Source organism: Leptinotarsa decemlineata, unplaced genomic scaffold (genome assembly GCF_025532065.1).
Source record: "Leptinotarsa decemlineata unplaced genomic scaffold, Ldec_3_MD MMD2_tig00004433_RagTag_RagTag, whole genome shotgun sequence".
Taxonomy (NCBI): domain Eukaryota; kingdom Metazoa; phylum Arthropoda; class Insecta; order Coleoptera; family Chrysomelidae; genus Leptinotarsa; species Leptinotarsa decemlineata.
In genome coordinates, this window is record NW_027412608.1 from 722,972 (window position 1) to 743,617 (window position 20,646).

At 36.2% G+C, this 20,646-nt stretch overlaps 1 protein-coding gene across 4 annotated transcripts in view; it reads left to right on the plus strand.

The window, feature by feature from the left end:
• The window catches only part of LOC111508414 (uncharacterized), a 546,485-nt gene that overhangs the window by 458,029 nt on the left and 67,810 nt on the right, over nucleotides 1–20,646 (plus strand). For 3 of the 4 annotated variants that reach the window (XM_074179170.1, XM_074179171.1, XM_074179172.1), the window contains one exon: nucleotides 1,072–1,455. The exons of the other annotated variant lie outside the window; for it this stretch is intronic. In XM_074179170.1, the coding sequence (XP_074035271.1) occupies nucleotides 1,072–1,455 (384 nt within the window). The remainder of the gene's footprint in view (nucleotides 1–1,071; nucleotides 1,456–20,646) is intronic. 4 annotated transcript variants of the gene reach the window in all.

Consider the following 20,646-nt stretch of genomic DNA (forward strand, 5'->3'; position numbering starts at 1 on the left):
TGCGAAAAAAATTGTTATACAAATTTTATGTACCAGCTTTAAGGGGCTGTATCTGAACAAGGGATGCTCCAATGAAGTTTTTTTATATGATAGATCCTATCTTTTTTTCGATGAGGAATCACCTCCTTGAATGTTTTACACTTATTGAGTTACACCCTGTATACTGGACCATTTCCAGATCGTCACGCATGGAGGAATAGAGCAGCAGACATCTGACAGCTAGATCATTCATCTAATGCGACTCATATGCCATAGTCATACATCTGAAAGATTTATTCCTTCGACGGTTTAGTCACCGGTTCCACTGTATTACTTTCGCCATCTTTACCAATGGGCATTTATACCAATGGACCGATCTGATATCCCTTTTCTCTTGGGAATTCTTTAGATGTTGGTACCTGTTATACATTATTTTTATCACCTATGTGATGCAGGTGTCTCGTCAGTCCGATGGATCTTTTTTTTCACCACTTCAAGAATTAGTGCTTGAATACTTACTGCAGAGGGTGAAAATTTCGCATCCATGTATGTGATTGTTCAGTTTACTGTCATCAGAGTCCGCTGTCTTGTGTACCCAGTAGTTTTCGAGAGTTCACTTACAAAAGAGAGAGTATGTGCTTCTAGAGACAAAATCCGAACACGGTAACTAAGTTACGTATATGTTCACAGTTATATTATATTACATTTTTTTAATTCACACTGATGTGTGTTAAGTTGCAGGATTACAACGGAGTTTTTATAAACTTTTGAAAGTGTTGATACTGAATTTGAGTTAGAGACCTATTATCATTTTGTTCTGGTGCATGCCTTCAGTAAACTTGAATCATACTGGAAATAAACATTTTTTGGAAAATTATCACTCAGCACATAATTTCATTATTTATTGAGTCTTCCAGAATTTCCTATGAAAAAATCTTTCTGGACATTAAGCATTATATTATTTTTATTGTTCATGTTCCGTCGATTTTATCATTTATTACAAGCTAATAAATGATAAAAGTCGTTCAACTTATCAAATGCCAACCAAATTTTCTGAATGGGGAACACATATAACTCTTTTTCTTGTTGCAGGTGGGTTGTAGAATATGCAACGTCAAATTCAGCCATTCATCCCAGCTAACTGTTCATATGCGAGAGCACACGGGAAAACAGCCTTACAAGTGCACAGTATGTAACAAAATATGTAACTATGCCTCCGAGCTTCAATCTCATATGATGAAACATAGTGGCGAGAAGTTCACGTGTGTTACATGTGACAAAAAGTTCACAACATCTGCATATCTTCATGAACACAACCGAACTCATACCGGCGAGAATTTATCGACATGTACCATATGCGATAGACAATTTACACGTCATCAATACCTTGAAAAGCATATGCGAACACATACTGGAGAGAAACCCTTCACCTGTTTTATTTGCGACAAGAAATTCACGCAGTCTTCAAGTCTTAAGGTACCTTAGATCTGATTTTCAGTTATAATACCACTATTGCTCAAATTATTTTCGAAATATTTTCGAGGTCATCAATATTTTCAAAATTCTTGCGATCCGAAAAGAGAGGATAAGGTTTTATAATATTCTTCAGTAAGAAAAAATGTTCACGAATAATTCGCACCCTATTAATATACAACAAGTTATTTGAAGATATAAGTCAAAAGAGGCTTTGGATTTTACAGTTTTGACAATTAAATGACATTAAAATGGTGATGTTTTGTGACGTATGTGTAAGCGTGAACAAAGTGACTTTCTTGGGTCAAAAAATACTGAAGTTATTCGTATTCTGTTGAAAAAAATTGTTTTCTAACCAACTATCTTATACAAACGACAGCCGAGGTCTTACCTTTTAACGTGCGATTCCTAACAGCATTATACCAGCTGTAATCGAAACGTTAATAACGCAATTTTGTTTACGTCTGCGCAGATATTTTATCACAAAGTAGGTAAGTGACGTGTTATGACAAAATTTTATTCTCTGTCTACGCCAAAATATTATTCTCTGTCTACGCCAAAATATTATTCTGTCTACGCCAAAATGACTTGAGGAGTATTTTTATCAGTTAATATATTGAAAGTATTTGCTGAATTAAAATATCGAAATAAATAAAGTGGTCTGAAAAAAATGTGTGTATTATTCTCATTGCAGGCAGGAATATCTATTCTTCCAAATATTTCTCAATAGAGTATGGTTCTAGAATCTAGATTCACTATAATATTAACTATACCCAGCTAGCACAATTACGTACCTACCTGCCATGTAACAGATATGAAACTTAAGTTTCTGCGATATCGTATTTCACGGACTTTTTACGTTACATGTACATACATGTACAGACATATTCATAGATCTCCCAAAACATTATCAGGCATATCAGAAGCACTTTTCTCAACTGAATGCATTACTATGTATGCCCGTGGAAACATTAGAATCATTTATTTCTGAATTGAAAGAAAATGCATCATTTTTACCATCAGAACAGTTCTGCAAAACGTCTTTCTAGACATTGTTTCGTTCAATTATAAGCAATACCTTCATCGAATTGAATGAAAAAAATATTCTGCTTACCTGTTTTCCTATTGACAGGAACCAATATTTGTGAACGAATATGAACCAAAATTTGTTTGTGAACGAAAATGAACTAAAATTGTGGAAACGACGGCAGGTAACACAATAAACATCACACAGGACAGTTCACAACAAGGAACACTAATATTATTTTAACTCGCCGCCGTTAAAAATGTCAACACGCAAAGAAATTGTTCTGAAGACATATTTACTATACTTTTCATACAATGATAATACAGAGATATATTATTGATATATCACATGAACATCATTTTGATGTTTGCAAAATCGTGAATAAAGTATTTCTGTAAATTTGTTGCTGACCTAAAAATAAGCAATAATACTTCATTTTCATATTGATAATTCTTTGTTTTTTCAATGTTAGCTTATTTACAAGCAGTAGCCATATATATTAATCTGATATGAAGTAGGTATATGTAACACATCTGCAATGTAATTCATTTCCTATACTGGTCATAGTTTCACAAAAAGTTTCAGAATCTTTCAGAGCTTATGGTTTAATTGTTAAAAATTGCAGAAACTTTCATAATATTAAAGCCATGGAGCTGTTGTATTTTACCTAAGTACGTTCGAAGATAGAATATGCAAGTATCGTCTGGAGTCCATTCTATGAGATTCATAACATAGCCATTGAAAGAGTTCAAAGAAAGTTTTGCAAATTTCTGATTTTCAGAATAGATAGTTCTTACTCTGAGAGATGTATCAGTAATGATGTAATATATGAACGTTTGGAACTTTTTAGTTTAGAGCATCGCAGAAAATGTGCGTCGCTCATATTTGTATTCAAGTTAGTGAATGAGAGAATTGACTGTCCTAAAATTCGTGAACAAATTAACTTCAATGTACCACGGCCAGCTTCACGATCTCAATCCATGTTTAGACCTCTCAGAGCAAGAACTAACATTATGCTCAATTCCCCAATATATGTTATGTGCACAAATTTCAATAGCATTTGTGCCCATGGTGATTTATTCTTCAATTACCATCATAACATTATTAGAATTGCACTTGAAGTAGGTAATTAGAATTATTGTTTCTTTTTTGTTCATTTTATTTTTCGTTTATAGTTAAGTAATTTTATATTGTCCTGTAAATGGGTAACTGTTGGACAATAAAGCTATTATTATTATTATTATTATTATTATTATTTTTTTTTTTTTCACCGTAGTGTGCGCTGGTCAGGCCCTATCCCCCGAAGCCCCGATACATTCGGGAGGGCGCGCCAGCATAATCAACCAATGACCACTCCCCACACCGTGGGGTAAGTGATCATTAGGTCCGAGAATCATGTGCCCTTATCAAACGCAGTGAGCCAAAAATGAGAGCCTTCTGCATCTGTGCGGCTAAGATTTCTGCCTTAGTGCGGCAAGCCGGTATGATTTTGAGATTCGAGAGTAGAGAAGACATCATTCCACCAAGGACTCCAATAATCAGAACGACCATCTTGACAGAGTGATCTGGATAGAGTCTGCGGAGTTCGAAGAGGAAATCTCGATATTTTATCCGTTTTTCCTCCTCTTTTCTGACGATATTCGTCTCGCCAGGAGCTGAAAACTCCACGACAAATATCGTTTTGGTCTGGTGGTCGAGGACTACATCAGGCTTAGTAGCTTATTATTTTTTTTTTTTTTCACCGTAGTGTGCGCTGGTCAGGCCCTATCCCCCGAAGCCCCGATACATTCGGGAGGGCGCGCCAGCATAATCAACCAATGACCACTCCCCACACCGTGGGGTAAGTGATCATTGGGTCCGAGAATCGTGTGCCCTGAGCAAACGCAGTGAGCCAAGAATGATAGCCTTCTGCATCTGTGCGGCTAAGATTCCTGCCTTAGTGCGGCAAGTCGGCCCCCTTGTCACGTTCCAGTCACGTGATTTTAATTAAAAAAAGTTTGTAGTTATGAGATTCGAACCCACGACGTCCGCGCGGTAGACATTGTCCTTAGCCTCTACACCAACGTAAGATATTGAAGTTAACTGCGAATGTTGGGTATTTACAGCGTTAGTTTTATCGGGACCGAAATTGACTCATTCATTATACTTGACAGCATTTTTTTTATTTCCGTAGAATGTAATCGTCATTATCTTGTTGAAGATAGGAAAATATACTTAGATTTGGGAAATAATCAATATTCCATGTAAAGATGTGTATGTGTGTGTAAGAGCGAGAGACTCGTGTGACGTAATCGATGCAAAGAGAGATGGAGATGGTATCGAGATTTACCGGTTGCTAGTGCAAGCAGGTGTTGCCAGTTGTACAATAATGCAATGTTTATGGAGTAATGTAGCGTTGCCGGTTTGAAAATTAAGCGTGAACTACTCGACGAAAATTGGAAGCGCGAAAATGATGTATTTTATAATAATGAATCAGATTTAACAAAAATATGACAACTTAACCTGCGATCCGTCATTGTATACGGGGTGTCTCAAAATACATCATTGAAAACAAACATGACGTCGAAGTGTACAGGGTGCGTCAAAATATATTTAAGAAAAAACATGTCAGTTCAACAGAAGTCTAGCATTCCAACATGCCAAAAGAGTACTACGTCTCGTATCTTTGTTAACCAAGTTAGCATCATCAGGAGAAAGAAGAGATCCAAAAGTGTCGAGAGGTTAAGCGTTATGCACTCAACGTGAGGGCAATGGGGGAGCGAAGTATTCGACAATGACATTTCAACATACGTTGTTTTGCATAGTTTCGAAGGAAAACGATGTTCCGAACGTCGTTGGTAAACAAAAATTAGTAATAAAATGGCATTCAGAGAATACAGACGTAAAGAAGAGGAATTTGAGAGACGTGTCCAATAAATAAATAAAGATATTCAATTATATGAGGAAAAGAAAATGGTTCTCGAGCAGTTGAATAATTTACATATTCAAGACAAAGTGTTCCAGCCTCAGAGTGTAGAATATGTCGTTAACGATGCTGAAAAACAAATTTTGTACTTCCGACTACAATAATTTCTGTTCAATATGTGAACGTACCGAATGTGGGTGAAATTCCAAGGAAATATGCGTGAAGGCTAGTGTAAACAATGGAAATCGATTCGTTCGACATCAGTCAATGAGGGTATTTGCGCAGGCGCAATTCCAAAGAATACACCATTCGAATGTGAATTGAAAAAGATATTTCAAGATCTTCGTCATTTAAAAGAAACTATTGAATTTGTTCCAGAATACGCAACAAGGCTAGAGAAAAAATTTTGATTAGAGTTGTACAACAATTATGAAATTCAATGAAAAAATGAATATTTTTATTGAGTAAATGTTGTTTTATTTCAAGTTGGTAAAAATATATAATATAGGTATGCAGAATTATCGCTATCACTTATCGGTGAAGCCAGACACGTGGCTCAAAGTGACGAAACAAAGGCTCTTTGTTTGATTGCATAATATGTCATCACCTATTTTCCTATTCTTACCCAAGGTGACATTGATCACTGTCAATGCTGAATCAGCACCCAGAGATATGCAGTTCTCATAGCTACGGAACAAAGGCTCTTCGTTTGGTTTTGAAATATGTCATCACTTATTTTCCTATAAATACCTCCTGCGAGGCGAAATGATGAGTTGGTTGTATCAGTGATACTAGTGACAAGTGCAACGATTTTATCTGAAAGTAAGTGTTTTTCATGTTCACTTTATGAATTTTTATTGCAAGATTTTTATTCAAATTTAATGTAATTCAAAGATGGTGAGAGTTGTTGTTGAATTATCATTGATTTTCCAAAATTTTTCTCAGATTATTATACTTGAGTGTTTTTCTATACATACTTTTTGAGGATTAAAGTTTTTTTCAATTATTTTGTAATACAAATCGGTTCAGAGGTATTTACGTATTCCTCAAGCCAACCCTGGACTACTATTTTTATCCTACATACATCAGAAGATAGAAAATAACAATTCTCAATCTTTAATAATGAATAAAAGATAAGAACCGGTAATTGCTGACATCCACTTTTCTCGAATACTATCTCTTAAAGTAATTATTGTATCGTACAAATTGTTTTGATGTTAGATGGCAGCCTCATAACCGGGAAACGTGATTATGAATTTTACTCGAGAATCATCCAAGCTGAATAAGAGTTTTTCTCGTATTTTATCTATTTATCTTTGACAATGCCATATCTTGTCTATATACACATTTATTATGTAGTAAACAGAAGCTCATTTTGTTAGCAGCTTTCTAGTTGAATAAAACGCATAGTAAGTTACAAATAACTTTCATTCATGTTGTCGTTTATTGAGAGAGTGTTCGTATAATTTGAAACATTGTTTTTTTTTATTTTTGTTTTCTCGAAGGTGGATTTCCTGAAATTCAAGTTCAGTCGTGGAGAGGAAACCAAATAACAAAATAACAGATTCACCTGTAGAGACGCCGCAGAGGATATTGACAGCCAACATCGTGAAAAGCATTTAGAAAATACGCTGTCGTGTTGTTTCATTTGAAATTGTACGAAATCAAGGTTAGTACTGTTTTTTTTCTCTGTTCAATATATGTATAGAGTTTGTGGTTGTATACTATATTTTTTGTTCGACTCAAAAATGTTTTCATTCATAGATATGATCCGCATAAAGAAGTGTTTTCAATATTTTTTCTTCATTTAGTACGTGCAGAATATGTGTTTTAAATTCGTTGTTTTGAATGACAATTGAAGTTTCAAATTATAACTGTAGCTCGCTCATTTTTCACAATCACTCCATGGGAAACATCACCTCCACTCTTGAATTTTATTTTTCTTTGGTGTATGTTTCTATTGAAGATTGCATTTATTTCAGAACACTACATCAACGTGTGCAGTACCAGTTCAGTCATCTCATCAACTACATCCAAATCCAACTCAGCAACCTTTCCAGAACGAGTTTAAAATTACAGCAACTTCCAGAACCATCTCAACACTTTCCACAGAACGAGATTCAATTCTCTGCAGCTTCCAGAACCTACTCATCACACCAAAAATTTCATTTGTGAACAAAATATCGGTGAGTCATGTCAATAAATAAAATCCAAATGATTGATTTTCCAAAAACCAAGTCGGTAATTGATAATTACCTTTTAGTCATTAGAGATAATCATTCAGAGTATATTGCCGAACAAGCTATACAATTTATTGAGAAACATATAAGGAAATGCGTTTTAGCTATGAAAAAAATTAAATTTTCGGTTGGGGAAAAAAAGAAAATAATTACAAAAATTGGGGAATTGAAACGCTTCAAAGTGATTATCAAAATGATTAATAATAAACACACAGGCTCGGGTTTGAAGCGACGAAGCTCCAGGGTAAAATGGCAAACTGTTAACAATGTTTTCAATCGTAGAGTAACAACGGGGGTAATCATCAATTTAACTCATAAAGATCCTAAAAAGTTTCTAGGCGATGCTTTTCCATTATTCAAGCGTGAGATTTCGAAAATTTCAAAACAAAGGTCATGTCTCAAAGTTAATTTTACATTTCCAGGGGATTTTATTAAGAAATCGAATGATGGAGAAATTGTTGATCGTAAATATTTCAGTACACCGAATAAAGTTATCGATTCAGGTACGGACTTGACTGCTTGGTATAATGAAAACGCTGTGGATGTTATATTGAATAAGTTAGGCGACTTTGAAGAACAATTGTCGGGGTGGGCTTTAAGTAAAATTCTTTTGTTGGAAGTAGCAATTAATAAATATGTCGTTGGTAACGGTTCTTCTTTCATTCCACTGCCGCAAGAAATCGCAAGGAAGAAGGCATGCATCAATGTACAAAACAATGACGAAATGTGCTTCTTTTGGAGTTTTATTAGCGCCTTGTATCCTGTAGCAATACATCCTAATAGAGTGTCAAAATATCCACACTATTCTACAGTTCCGAATACGACAGGGCTGAATACTCCAATGGACTTACATCAAATTTCCAAATTTGAAAAACTTAATCATATTTCTGTAAATGTTTACTCTTTAGAATTGAATCAAGCAAAGGAAAAATTATTTTATTTAGTAGTACCTGCCAGACTCACGACAACAAAACGAGACAGACATGTTAATTTGTTATTAATTCAAGACAAATATTTTCCAAAATTGAACGATTATGAGGCTCCACCCATTAATGACGATGACGAGACTGAAATTAAATTCCACTATTGTTGGATCAAAGACATGTCTAGACTATTTTCAAAACAAATGAGTAATCATAGAAGACAAAAGGTTTTTGTGATAGATGCCTAAATTATTTTTCAAGTCAGCAAAAATTGAATGATCATACTGTTTTGTGCGAAAAAGTGAATGATTGTAAAATTTCCTTTCCTACATACGATTATGTGGAATTTCGAAAATCATGTTTATAAACAAAAATGCCCGTTTATAATTTTTGCTGATTTCGAGTCACTGTTGGGAAAATGTAACGGAAGCATATCTATCAAAACTACAAAATACCAAAAACATATACCTTTCAGTGCAGGCTACTACTTCAAGTGTTCCTATAACGACAGTCTCTTTCATTTCAAAAGCTATCGAGGTGAAGATTGTATGAAATGGTTTGCCGATGAGTTGTCTGATATTGCAAAATTTGTTGAATCCAAAATTAAGAATATTGAGCCGATGACAGTGCCTTTAAATAATATCGGTGCTGCAACGACTTGTCATATTTGCGAAAAACCGTTCGCCCCCAAAGATGTTATTGTGTACGATCACGATCACTATACGGGGGCGGTCCGCGGTTTTGCGCACCAAGCCCCCTGTAATGTCAACTTTCGAAAATTATTCGTGGTACCCATTATTTTTCATAATCTTTCAGGATACGACAGTCACTTCATTATCAGAGATATCGCAAAAAAAGGCTGTGTGAGCATACTTCCCTCAAATAAAGAAAAATACATTTCCTTCACACAGAAGGATGCTGAAACTAAAATTAAATTTCGATTTATAGATTCTTTTCGATTCATTGGAACATCGTTGGATGAATTAGTATCCACATTGGATCAAAATGATTTGGAAATTTAAGAAAAAGAATTTAGTTATTCAGATGATGAGAAATTCGCTCTTCTCACCAGGAAGGGAGTATTTCCGTATGATTATATAGATAGCATGGAGAAATTGAACATCACCGAGTTACCATCTATAATGAATTGAATGATGAATACATAACAGAAGAGAAATATGCTCACGCACAAAATGTTTGGGAATCATTCGAAATTACAAATTGGGGATCGTATGCGGACTTATATTTGAAAACAGATATTTTATTACTGGCAGACGTTTTCGAAAATTTTCGTCATAAAAGCATGGCAACTTATGGGTTGGACCTCGTATGGTATTATACTATGCCTGGGTACACGTGGGATGCCATGTTGAAGTATACGAAGTGTAAATTACAAATTTTAAAAGACATTGACATGATTATGTTTGTAAAATAGGGGATAAGGGGCGGAATATCTGTTTGTTCAAATAGATATTCTGAAGCAAATAATAAATATATGGAAGCATACAATCCCGAAAAACCTTCAAAATATCTTTTATATTTAGACGTTAATAATTTATATGGGTGGGCAATGTCAGAATTTTTACCTTACGACGGTTTTCAGTGGGTGGAAAATTTTGACAAAGATGTAACTGAAATTCCGGACAATGCCTCAGAAGGCTACATATTGGAAGTTGATTTGGAATACCCTGAGAGATTACATGATTCACATAAAGATTTTCCGTTTTGTCCAGAGCATCAGGCACCACCAAATTCCAAACAAAAAAAATTAATGGGTACCCTGTATAATGAAGACAAATATATTTTGCATTATCGCAACTTGAAACAAGCATTGAAAAACGGTTTGATTCTAATCAAAATTCATCGGGTTGTGAAATTTAAACAATCTACATGGCTGCGTCTCTACATCGAGTTGAATACTCGTCTAAGGGCTGCAGCCACCAGTTCTTTTGGCAAAAATCTATATAAACTAATGGTGAATGCTATTTTTGGGAAAACGATGGAAAACATTCGGTTACACAGGGTGGTCAAACTTGTGAATTCCTGGAACGGTCGTTATGGCGCCAAAAATTTAATTGCGAGCCCCCGATTTCAGAGTCGAACCGTTTTCGATACAGACTTGGTGGCTATTGAATTGAAAAAGACTGAACTTGTTTTCAATAAACCTCTGTACATCGGAATGGCAATTTTAGATATTTCAAAAACATGCATGTTTGATTTCCATTACGATTTCATGGTGCCCACTCTAGGTATAGAAAATTGCAAGTTAATGTATACAGATAGCTTCATCTACGAAATAACGTGTGAAGATGTCTATTCAGAACTCATTAAAAAGAACCTATCAAAATTTGATACTTCCGATTATTCGCCTGATAATAAGTTTCAAATTCCACTTGTGAATAAAAAAATTCCTGGGTTAATGAAAGATGAAGCAAATGGTGAAATCATCACGCACTTTGCAGGGTTACGTTCCAAAATGTACAACTACAAAGTGCAGGGTGGAAAAGTTATCAAAAAATCAGAGGGAATTCGATATAATGTAGTCAGAAATGAAATTGATTTCAAAGATTATATCGATTGTCTCAGAAATTTTAAAGAAAAAATATGTGAGCAGTTCACTATTCGATCATACGCTCACAACGTTTTCAGTATCAAGCAGGTGAAAATAGGCTTGAGTCCACACGACGATAAACGAAAATTAATCCCCAAATCATCCGACACTTTACCTTGGGGGCACTATAGCTTGAAATGAGGTTATCATTTGGATTTTATTTTTATTGATGTGATTTATCGAAAAATTTTGTTCTAGTTTGAATATGGCCAATAGATGTGTTACTCTAAAAATTTCCAACAGCGGTAGGAATCCACCAACTTTGCAAGAATTGGCTGCAAACAAAATTTGTAGGACTGTTAGAGATATTCATAGACATAAAGGTGCTGAAAAACTAGGAATTGAAATTTGGTATAGTAGAAATAAGCCTAGTATTTGTTTTTTCATCATACCGAAAGAATTCATAGAAATACTCAATGTAAATTGTATCAATGTATTGAAAAAACAAATGAGGAAAAATTTCCATTTTACGGATTCTAATTGGTCAAAGTTTTTGAAATGTAAATTTGTAGTTAATACAAGATATACCTAAAAATATAATTTGGATGAAATATATTGAAAGTTTGTATACTTATTTATTATTGTACACACACGTTGATAAAATTTGAATAAAATATATATTGAAATTTTGGTGTTTTATTCTATCAAATAACTTTTCAAAGCTGATTTTTTTTTCACCTTATACATTGAATGAAACAAATGTTACAACATTTTCTCATTTATTACATAAATCATACACTATTTTTTGTTTATAATAAAATAGATATTCACGTGAAGCATTAGCATACAGACTATCTAGAGCTGAGGCTTGACAAAAACCTTCTATGATTTCTTCCAAAGTTAAATTAGGTTTATTCTCACGTAACCATGATTTTATTATATTGAAAACACCTCGATAATAATCACAAAAGTTCAAAGAATCCAGCATAGCGATACGGTCAGATAGCACATCAAGGTGAGTATTCAGGATCTCAATTACATCTCGTTGAAACAGCTCCATGTTCGTGGTGTCCTTGGAAATGGAAACTTGTTTGGTATTACTTTCGATGTACTGTGTGACGTAAATGTAATCCCCGCAACGTGTTGTAATTGGATCATATTCGTCTACATATCCATCGATTTGTCATTCAAAGAAATTTTCCTTTATTTGTTGCAGGATGTCAGTGAGGGTCGCCCATTCATAACTTGTTAAATTGATGGAACGAATGGAGAACTGCTGCTTCAAAATTATGCATGGGCTGAAGTCTCTGCATGGACTTAGTCCACATCGAATTTCATAAGATGACATGGGGAATGCCATCAACAGCAATTTATGTTCGTTTCGAGCAGCTATTTCGTATTGCTCCAAGGCTCTGTCTATTGCATTTAGAGTTCCATTGTAATCTTCACCATCACTGTCGAATATTACTTCAACTTCACTACCGTAACCACTATCGAGAGACATTTTCAAACTGAATATCCATCTGTGTTTGCATGCGCTCTTATAGCTTCAGATCACGTGGTCCGTTTCAGATATTGTGCGTTTGTTAAACACACAAATATTTTTTCACAAAAGGCCCTCCCAATACATTGTCAGTGTGCTTGTTTTCCATAAGATTCTATACAAAATCGACATTTTCGATCCAACTGTTGTGTTTGTTATCCAAACCCAGCCATTTTACGTACATTCTTTTATCTTTCTTCCTCAAGACTTTTTCAACGAGATATATATCAGGATTTGCAGTTTTTTGTAATTCTTCTCCATAAAAAGCACCCCTAATAGGTGCACCCTCCATATCTTCCAGCATGAAGGTTGCGGGGTTGGTAATATTGACTTTGATAATTTTGAATAATTCCGTAGTCCGATTGGCGTAAAGCCTTTTTCAAAAACGTGTTTCGCCTTACTGATTCGTACAACATCACCGACTCTGAATTTTCTCGGTCCAGCTATTTTCAGATGGGTGTATGTTGATTTGAGAATTTGTTATTCGTTAGTTTTGGTGATTTTCGAAGGTTGTATGCCCGTCTTCGAGTGTCGCGTATCATTGTAGGATTTTGTGATTTCAGGCAAGACATTCAACCATTTGTAGGTGCCATTCAGACTGAAATATTTGAAAAGTCTTTCTTTTAGCGTTCTAATGATACGTTCAGCCATAGAAGCCTTAGTGATACTGTACGTATTGTAGTGATTTATTCCATGTTTTTTCATCAATGTTTGAAACTTATTGTTGTAAAATTCTTTACCTTGATCGGTTTATAAATTTTTGGACAACGTTTCGTATTTGTCAAGATATCTGCAAACGTTTTCGTAATTTCCTCTCCCGTTTTTGATTTCAGTGGTCGAGTCCACACAAATTTCGAAAAACAATCTATGACGACTAGAATCAGTTTGAAATTCCGATTTTGGTGAGCGAACGATCTCATCTCAGCCAAGTCCATCTGCCATAAGTCATCCATTCCTTTGATAACTGTAGGGCGTAGAGGATAATTTTTTCTAATTGGTTTATGTAGTTCGTTGACAAGTTGAATCTTGTCTTTGGTAGTCATGACGACTGATGGTGAAGATGTGTGAACCCCGCTCTTTTATTATGGTTATGCTTGAACTTTATTTTGTATCTTTTTGATTTCCTTGATAGTAGATTGTACCTTCGCATTTATTTCGGTAATTTGTTTGGAGATGTCACCTTGAAATTTGGTTAGATTTTTATCTACTTGGATCATTTCATTTTCGTGTTTCTTAGCTAGTTGATATATAAATGAAGCAAGTTCATTTATACACATTTATACACATACTTTTTATTAGCAACATCGTAATCAGTGGTGGGGCTCTTCACATGTCACAATTTCACATCACCACAATGAATATTACCATCTGAGGTATAATGCAACAAACATCCTCCGGAAGGCGTTGGCAATTTTCGTTTTCTTCCGCTGTCGCTACGTCCAAACTTATCGATAACCATTTTGAAAATGATAATGTATTGGGAAACGTAGTGTATCTTATAGAATTATTTTTGCCTGTTTGAGTTCATTCAAAATGGCAATGAGTTCATTGTTGTGTGAAGTATTTCCTGCATCTCGAGAGGCTAGCAATAATTTGAGACGTTCGCATAGCTCGTTGGAATCGTCCCAATAAATGTATTCAATGGGTTTCGTATTGAATGTCATTGCAAGAGGTGACGTTTTGGGTAGACATGATGTCATCGCAGTAGTAGTAGTAGTAAGAGGTGTTTTAGGTTGAAAAAACCCAGTACCAGTTTTACGACGATTTCCTGCTGTAGGAAACAACGGTTTGATTATGTTGGTGTACTTGTATCTCTGTGTGCCTTTTAGAGGCCCAGCCGAATTCTTGTGAGCGCTCGATAAATTCAAAATCTTTTTGTAAACATTCAAATCCTCAGTGTTATAATTTTCAGGCATGTCGAGAAATAACAGTTCATATATACCGGGTGTTCCTTTCCAGTGATACCCAGCCAATTTTATGTATCCGCTACGCTTGTCAAAATCGATTTCCTTTTGGCCTAGGAACCATTTTGAAGATACCCCATCATATATGGGACCGTATACTTTGTCGATTTCCTTGTCATTTCCCCAATGTTTTTTGATGTACGGTTGAGACATTATCGGATATTGATCGATATATTCTTCTAAAACTTGTTCATTTATGTCTGTCGCCTTGTTCGTCTTCTGCATACCCACTAAAGACATTTTCATCATCATCGTCATCCTCATCTTTACCTGCAACATGTACGAGGGATTGGAATGGAGTCGTTTCAGGCTCTTCCACTGTCTCTTGTTTGACTTCGGTTTTTGCCTCAGTTTTCAATGAGGTACTAGCTGACTGTGTTGCTGTTTTATTAGCTATTTTCCTCAATGGAATAGACAGAGGTTTGAAAAATCTTTGCAATGACTCATCTTCTTCGGATTTGCCCAATTTCAGAGCCAAATATTTTTTTCGAATGATGCGTGCAATTTCGTTGATTTTATTCTTTTGAATAACATCAACTTCTTTGCTCAACGGTTTCATGATGGTGAATGATACTACATCACACATTGTGTATACTTATATATTTGTCGAATCCTTGACGATAACGTCCACCATTCTTATCGAAATCTTTCATTATTACAACGGTTCCATAATATTGCCAACATTCGGCACACATTCTCTTGAATTCATCGAAAGACATGTCGGGAGATACGTGTTCATCGAATACATGTTTCAAATTCATTTCATCCTGTTTGAATATGTCTTGACTTTACTGAAAATTTCTTGAACCACTTGATATTTAGGTTGATACAATGATTTTTTTGAATATACGTAGATATTTTCAAATTTGGCGTCATTCGGGTGGAATAGCAATGTTAAGATAGCGTTTGTCTTTCCACAACCACTCGGCCCACAAATTATTGCACGAAACGAATTGGGTAATAATATACCATGCTTCCCAACTACACTACTATTGTTGGCTTCATTCAAAAAGTCTAAATTTTCGATAGGTAATGTCTTGTCTTGTTGAACGACTTTCATGATGTGATGCTGGATAATGAGTGCGCTACGGTTATAAATAAAAACATCACAGTCATCACCCAATCATTCTCAATGTTGACTTACTCCGGTGCAGGTGTCGTCAATTCGATTATCAATAATCTCCCGTTCGAATTACATCTACCTGGTTATCAGTTTTGCGGACCAGGCACCAAATTGAAAAAGAGATTGGAACACAGTGACACCGGTGTAAATCCTTTGGACGAATATTGTAAAGATCACGATATCGCGTACTCTTAAAGCGACTCATTAGAAGACCGTCATAAAGCAGATCAAGTGTTGGAAAATAGAGCTTGTGAACGTGTTAAATCGAGAGACGCTAGATTTGGTGAAAAAGCTGCAGCTTGGCTCGTAACTACAACAATGAAAGCGAAACGTAAACTCGACATGGGGTTGTCCTTTCGACGTAATATGCTTCAAAAAATTACTAATAATTGAAAGCCACATCCTACCAATATTAAGAAATCTAGTGCTTCGGCTTTGCGAGCTGCTAAAATGGCATTGAGTCAAGGTGGAGGACGTAAAAACATACGGATACCTAGGATAATACCATTCGAAGCAAAATCTGGAGAAATCCTTCCCCTCATACCTATATTCGCTGCCCTTTCAGCTTTGAATTCGTTGGCAGGTGGAGCAGGCGCTATCGCAAAAACCGTAATAGATGCTAAAAATGCCAAAAAGAAACTTGAAGAAGATCAACGCCACAATAAAGCTATGGAACATTCAGGTTCCGGTTTGTACCTACGCAAAACACCTCGAGGATTCGGTCTGTTCCTAATGAAACAAAAGCAACGCAAAGGGCGAGGTCTTTACTTGAAAAAGCAAAAAAACTCCTACTGAAGCTACCCCATAGAGCATTATACGATTCAGAAATTCAAAAATGTGCCCGTCAACTGAGAATTCCACATTTTCGTGGAGTCTTTATGCGCGACACGTTGCCAACTCGTGGTCCTCGACTGCGAGAATGTGCTGTATTGAACTTGGATTCTCAATTGAATGCAGGCACTCATTGGGTACCTTACATCAAAAATGGCAATGCTGTACAATATTTTGATAGTTTCGGTAATCTCAAACCTCCAATCGAATTGGTCAGATATTTTGGAGGGGGTATAACGATTACATATAACAATGCAGAAACTGTAGGCACATCTGTGCCTACAGTTTGATTGAGAATGCTATTTGATTGAGAATGCTAAACCTTGGGAATTATTGAATGTTTGGCATAGATTACCAAAGAACTACCAACATCGATTTGCATTGCAGATTCGTTTACGATGTTTCATCCATTACCGACATGAGGTACCACCACCTACATCAGCTGCGTCATCCATACAAAAAGCAATGTATTATGGTCCTTTGAGTTCGCAAATAGAATGTTATTATTGTAGAAATAAATGATTTTTATGCAAAATGTTGTTGTTTCAATCATTATTTAAGGAGATTATATCAGTCATGTCTATGATATTAACGCTAACGAGTCGTTCTTCGACGCTCTCCATCGATTTCAATCCACCCATTCGATTAGATTCTGATTCTGAATATACTTTGGCTTTGCTCAGTTTCCATTCGTACAACAGTATACCCAACATTAAAGAAGGTACGAAATTCTAATACTATGAAATCGCTGACAAAACTAAACAGAAAAGCATCGATATACCTGTTGGATCTTACGAAATTGGTGACATTGAAGAATTAGTGAGCAAATACATCACGCCTAAAACGTTCAAGGAAAACCCTGAGGATTTTTTCTATCTGAAACCGAATAATAATACGCTGAAAAGTTAAATGTTCTGTCTGAAGCACTCGATTGATTTCCGACCAAATAGCTTGGCTCACATACTGGGGTTCTTCCTGTGGATATCATTAAAGTACGCACCATACACATAGATAGCAACATTACGTTTGGAGCCTTCTACAACGACACACCGACTCATACGATATACGAATTTGCTGTTGGTGTTGATCCGGGGTATGCAATTGACGAAACACCTAATCACCTCCATTTACCTACCTATTGCGCATAGAGACGAAATAAACAATATCACGCTGCGAGTGCTCGATCAACATTCTAGGCTCATTGATTCCCGAAACGAAGAAATAATAATTCGTTTGGAATTGAAGCGGAAGTATGGTGCTGACTATCTATAAAAATAATACACCTCCATACCCCAAGTCAGTCTTCCGCAAGACCTTCACTAGTCGACAACTATTGACAACGGAAAATAAATTGTTTCTGGAATCTCTTGGTTATCATGTTGTCCAATCAAGTGTTCAACATTTTCCGAAAACCGCAAATCGATGAGTCCATACAAAAGGTAGAGCGGCGTACCTACTATCCTTATGTCAAGTCTTTTCGCAACAACGATGTTATTGAAATCAACATCAATCAATCTGATGCCTATGATGCTTTGTACGATAGTCTGCTGTTCATTAGTGGAAAAGTTGAGAAGACCAAAGGAGACGGTAAGGTGTCTTTCGTAAACAATGCTGGTGCTTTCATGTTTCAATCTGCTAGTTATGAGCAGAGTGGTAAGGAATTGGAAGCAGTTCGTGAACTTGGAATTGTTAGTACTGTTAGAGGCTTTTTCATCTACACCGACGAAGATATCAAACACTTGGCCACCTCCGGTTAGACTTTTCCCAACAATACAGGCGTCATCAACACAACTCATCTAACATTCAACATGCTCATACCCATCAAGCATTTTTTGAATATCTTCAACGATTATCAGTGTGTATCCTGCTCTCACACAAGGTGCAAAAAATGAAATATGGGCCGTCAAGACTTCTTCGTTTCTTGAAAGCCCTCGATATGTGATTGTATGTTTCCAAAAAAATCATGACTACACTAAAGTCAACAATGATCCAACAATATCCAATCATTTGAATATTACCAATATAACGCTCACTCTTAACGGTGAGAATTACCCCAAGGAAAATATGCATTTGAATTTTGCAAAGGGGAATTTTTCACAAGCCTATTTCAACTACTCACAATTTGGTCTCAGCTACAAAATGACCAATCAACATAATCCTCTTCTCACTTCCACCGTCTTTACGGACAAAGCTCTCTTTGTCATCGATTGTTCCAGAAGGGATGAGAGCATCAAAAGTTCCAGTGTTGATGTAAAACTTGAAATCGAAGCATCCGAGGGATTTCCTCAAAATACTATTGCATCATTGTGCACGACACTGTCATAGAACACCTTCCACTCAGCGAAATTATTAAAAAATGGAACTGAATATGTGATTTTGCTTCAGTATCAATCGAAGAGTCAACATGAAAAAAGCTGTTGTAGATATTCAAGGCTTCACCGTCGAGCAAAAATTCCATCCTAAGGAAATAGCCATTAGGATTGGAATTCAGTGTAGTAACTTTTCACTGCTGCCAAACACACCATTTTCCAGTTTGAGTAAAAAAGATCGTCGTACCGCCTGTTACTTGGAGCGAAACATTCACGGATTGAGGTATTCCTCTGGCTTTGTGGAATATAATCAATTGGATGCCATCCTCAAGGAAAATCTACAAGGTTTCGATGTCATTTATGTGCGAGGACATCAAAAACATGACTTTCTAACTGAAAAATTTCACGAGTTGAATATACCGACACGCGTTGTGAATTTGGAGGGCTATGACAATACAACATGTATGGTTCCCACATTCAACAACAACGAAGGTGTCTCACCCTGTATGCATCACATTCGCAAGCGAACCAACTACAAGTGCGTCGAAAACGCACGAAAAACGATCGAAAACGCACGAAAAACGATCGTAAACGCACGAAAAACGATCGTAATCGCACGAAAAACGATCGAAAACGCACTGAAAACGATCGAAAACGCACGGAAAACAACGAATTTTGAAATGTCATTGTCGAATACTTCGCTCCCCCATTGCCCTCACGTTGAGTGCACAACGCTTAACCTCCCAACACTTTTGGATCTCCTCTTTCTCCTGATGATGCTAACTTGGTTAACAAAGATACGAGACGTAGTACCCTTTTGGCATGTTGGAATGCTAGACTTCTGTTGAACTAACATGTTTTTTCTTAAATATATTTTGACGCACCCTGTACACTTCGACGTCATGTTTGTTTTCAATGATGTATTTTGAGACAACCCGTATACAATGACGGATCGCAGGTTAAGTTGTCATATTTTTTCTTAAATCTGATTCATTATTATAAAATACATCATTTTCGCGCTACATTACTTCATAAACATTGATTTATTGTATAACTGGCAACACCTGCTTGCACTAGTAACCGGTAAATCTCGATACCATCTCCATCTCTTTGCATCGATTACGTCACACGCGTCTCTCGCTCTCACACACATACACATCTTTACATGAAATATTAATTATTTCCCAAATCTAAGTATATTTTCCTATCTTCAACAAGATAATAACGATTAAATTCTACGGAAATAAAAAAAAAAAATGCTGTCAAGTATAATGAATGAGTCAATTTCGGTCCCGACAAAACTAACGCTGTAAATACCCAACATTCGCAGTTAACTTCAATATCTTACGTTGGTGTAGAGGCTAAGGACAATGTCTACCGCGCGGACGTCGTGGGTTCGAATCTCATAACTACAAACTTTTTTCAATTAAAATCACGCGACTGGAACGTGACAAGGGGGTCGAGGGGTGAAGCAGAGTCTCAAGAGGGCCTGAGCGGTGATGTGGAGTACTAAGGGGGGCGAGGGCAAGGGGGTCCACGCTTGAATCGCTACGATACTCGTTCCATCCTGCGTCGATGACGTTTCCCCCACTCCCAAGTGGTCCAGAAGTCTCTTTGTTCATCTACTTTCGTGTTTGACTATTGTTGGCAATTCATTGATAAACCTAATACATGCATACTTTGGAGTCTTTTCCGTTGATGACAGTCTGTGGATTGGAATATTATAGTAGATGTTAGAGCAGAGGTTCTCAAACTTATATTTTCTACCGCCCACTTCC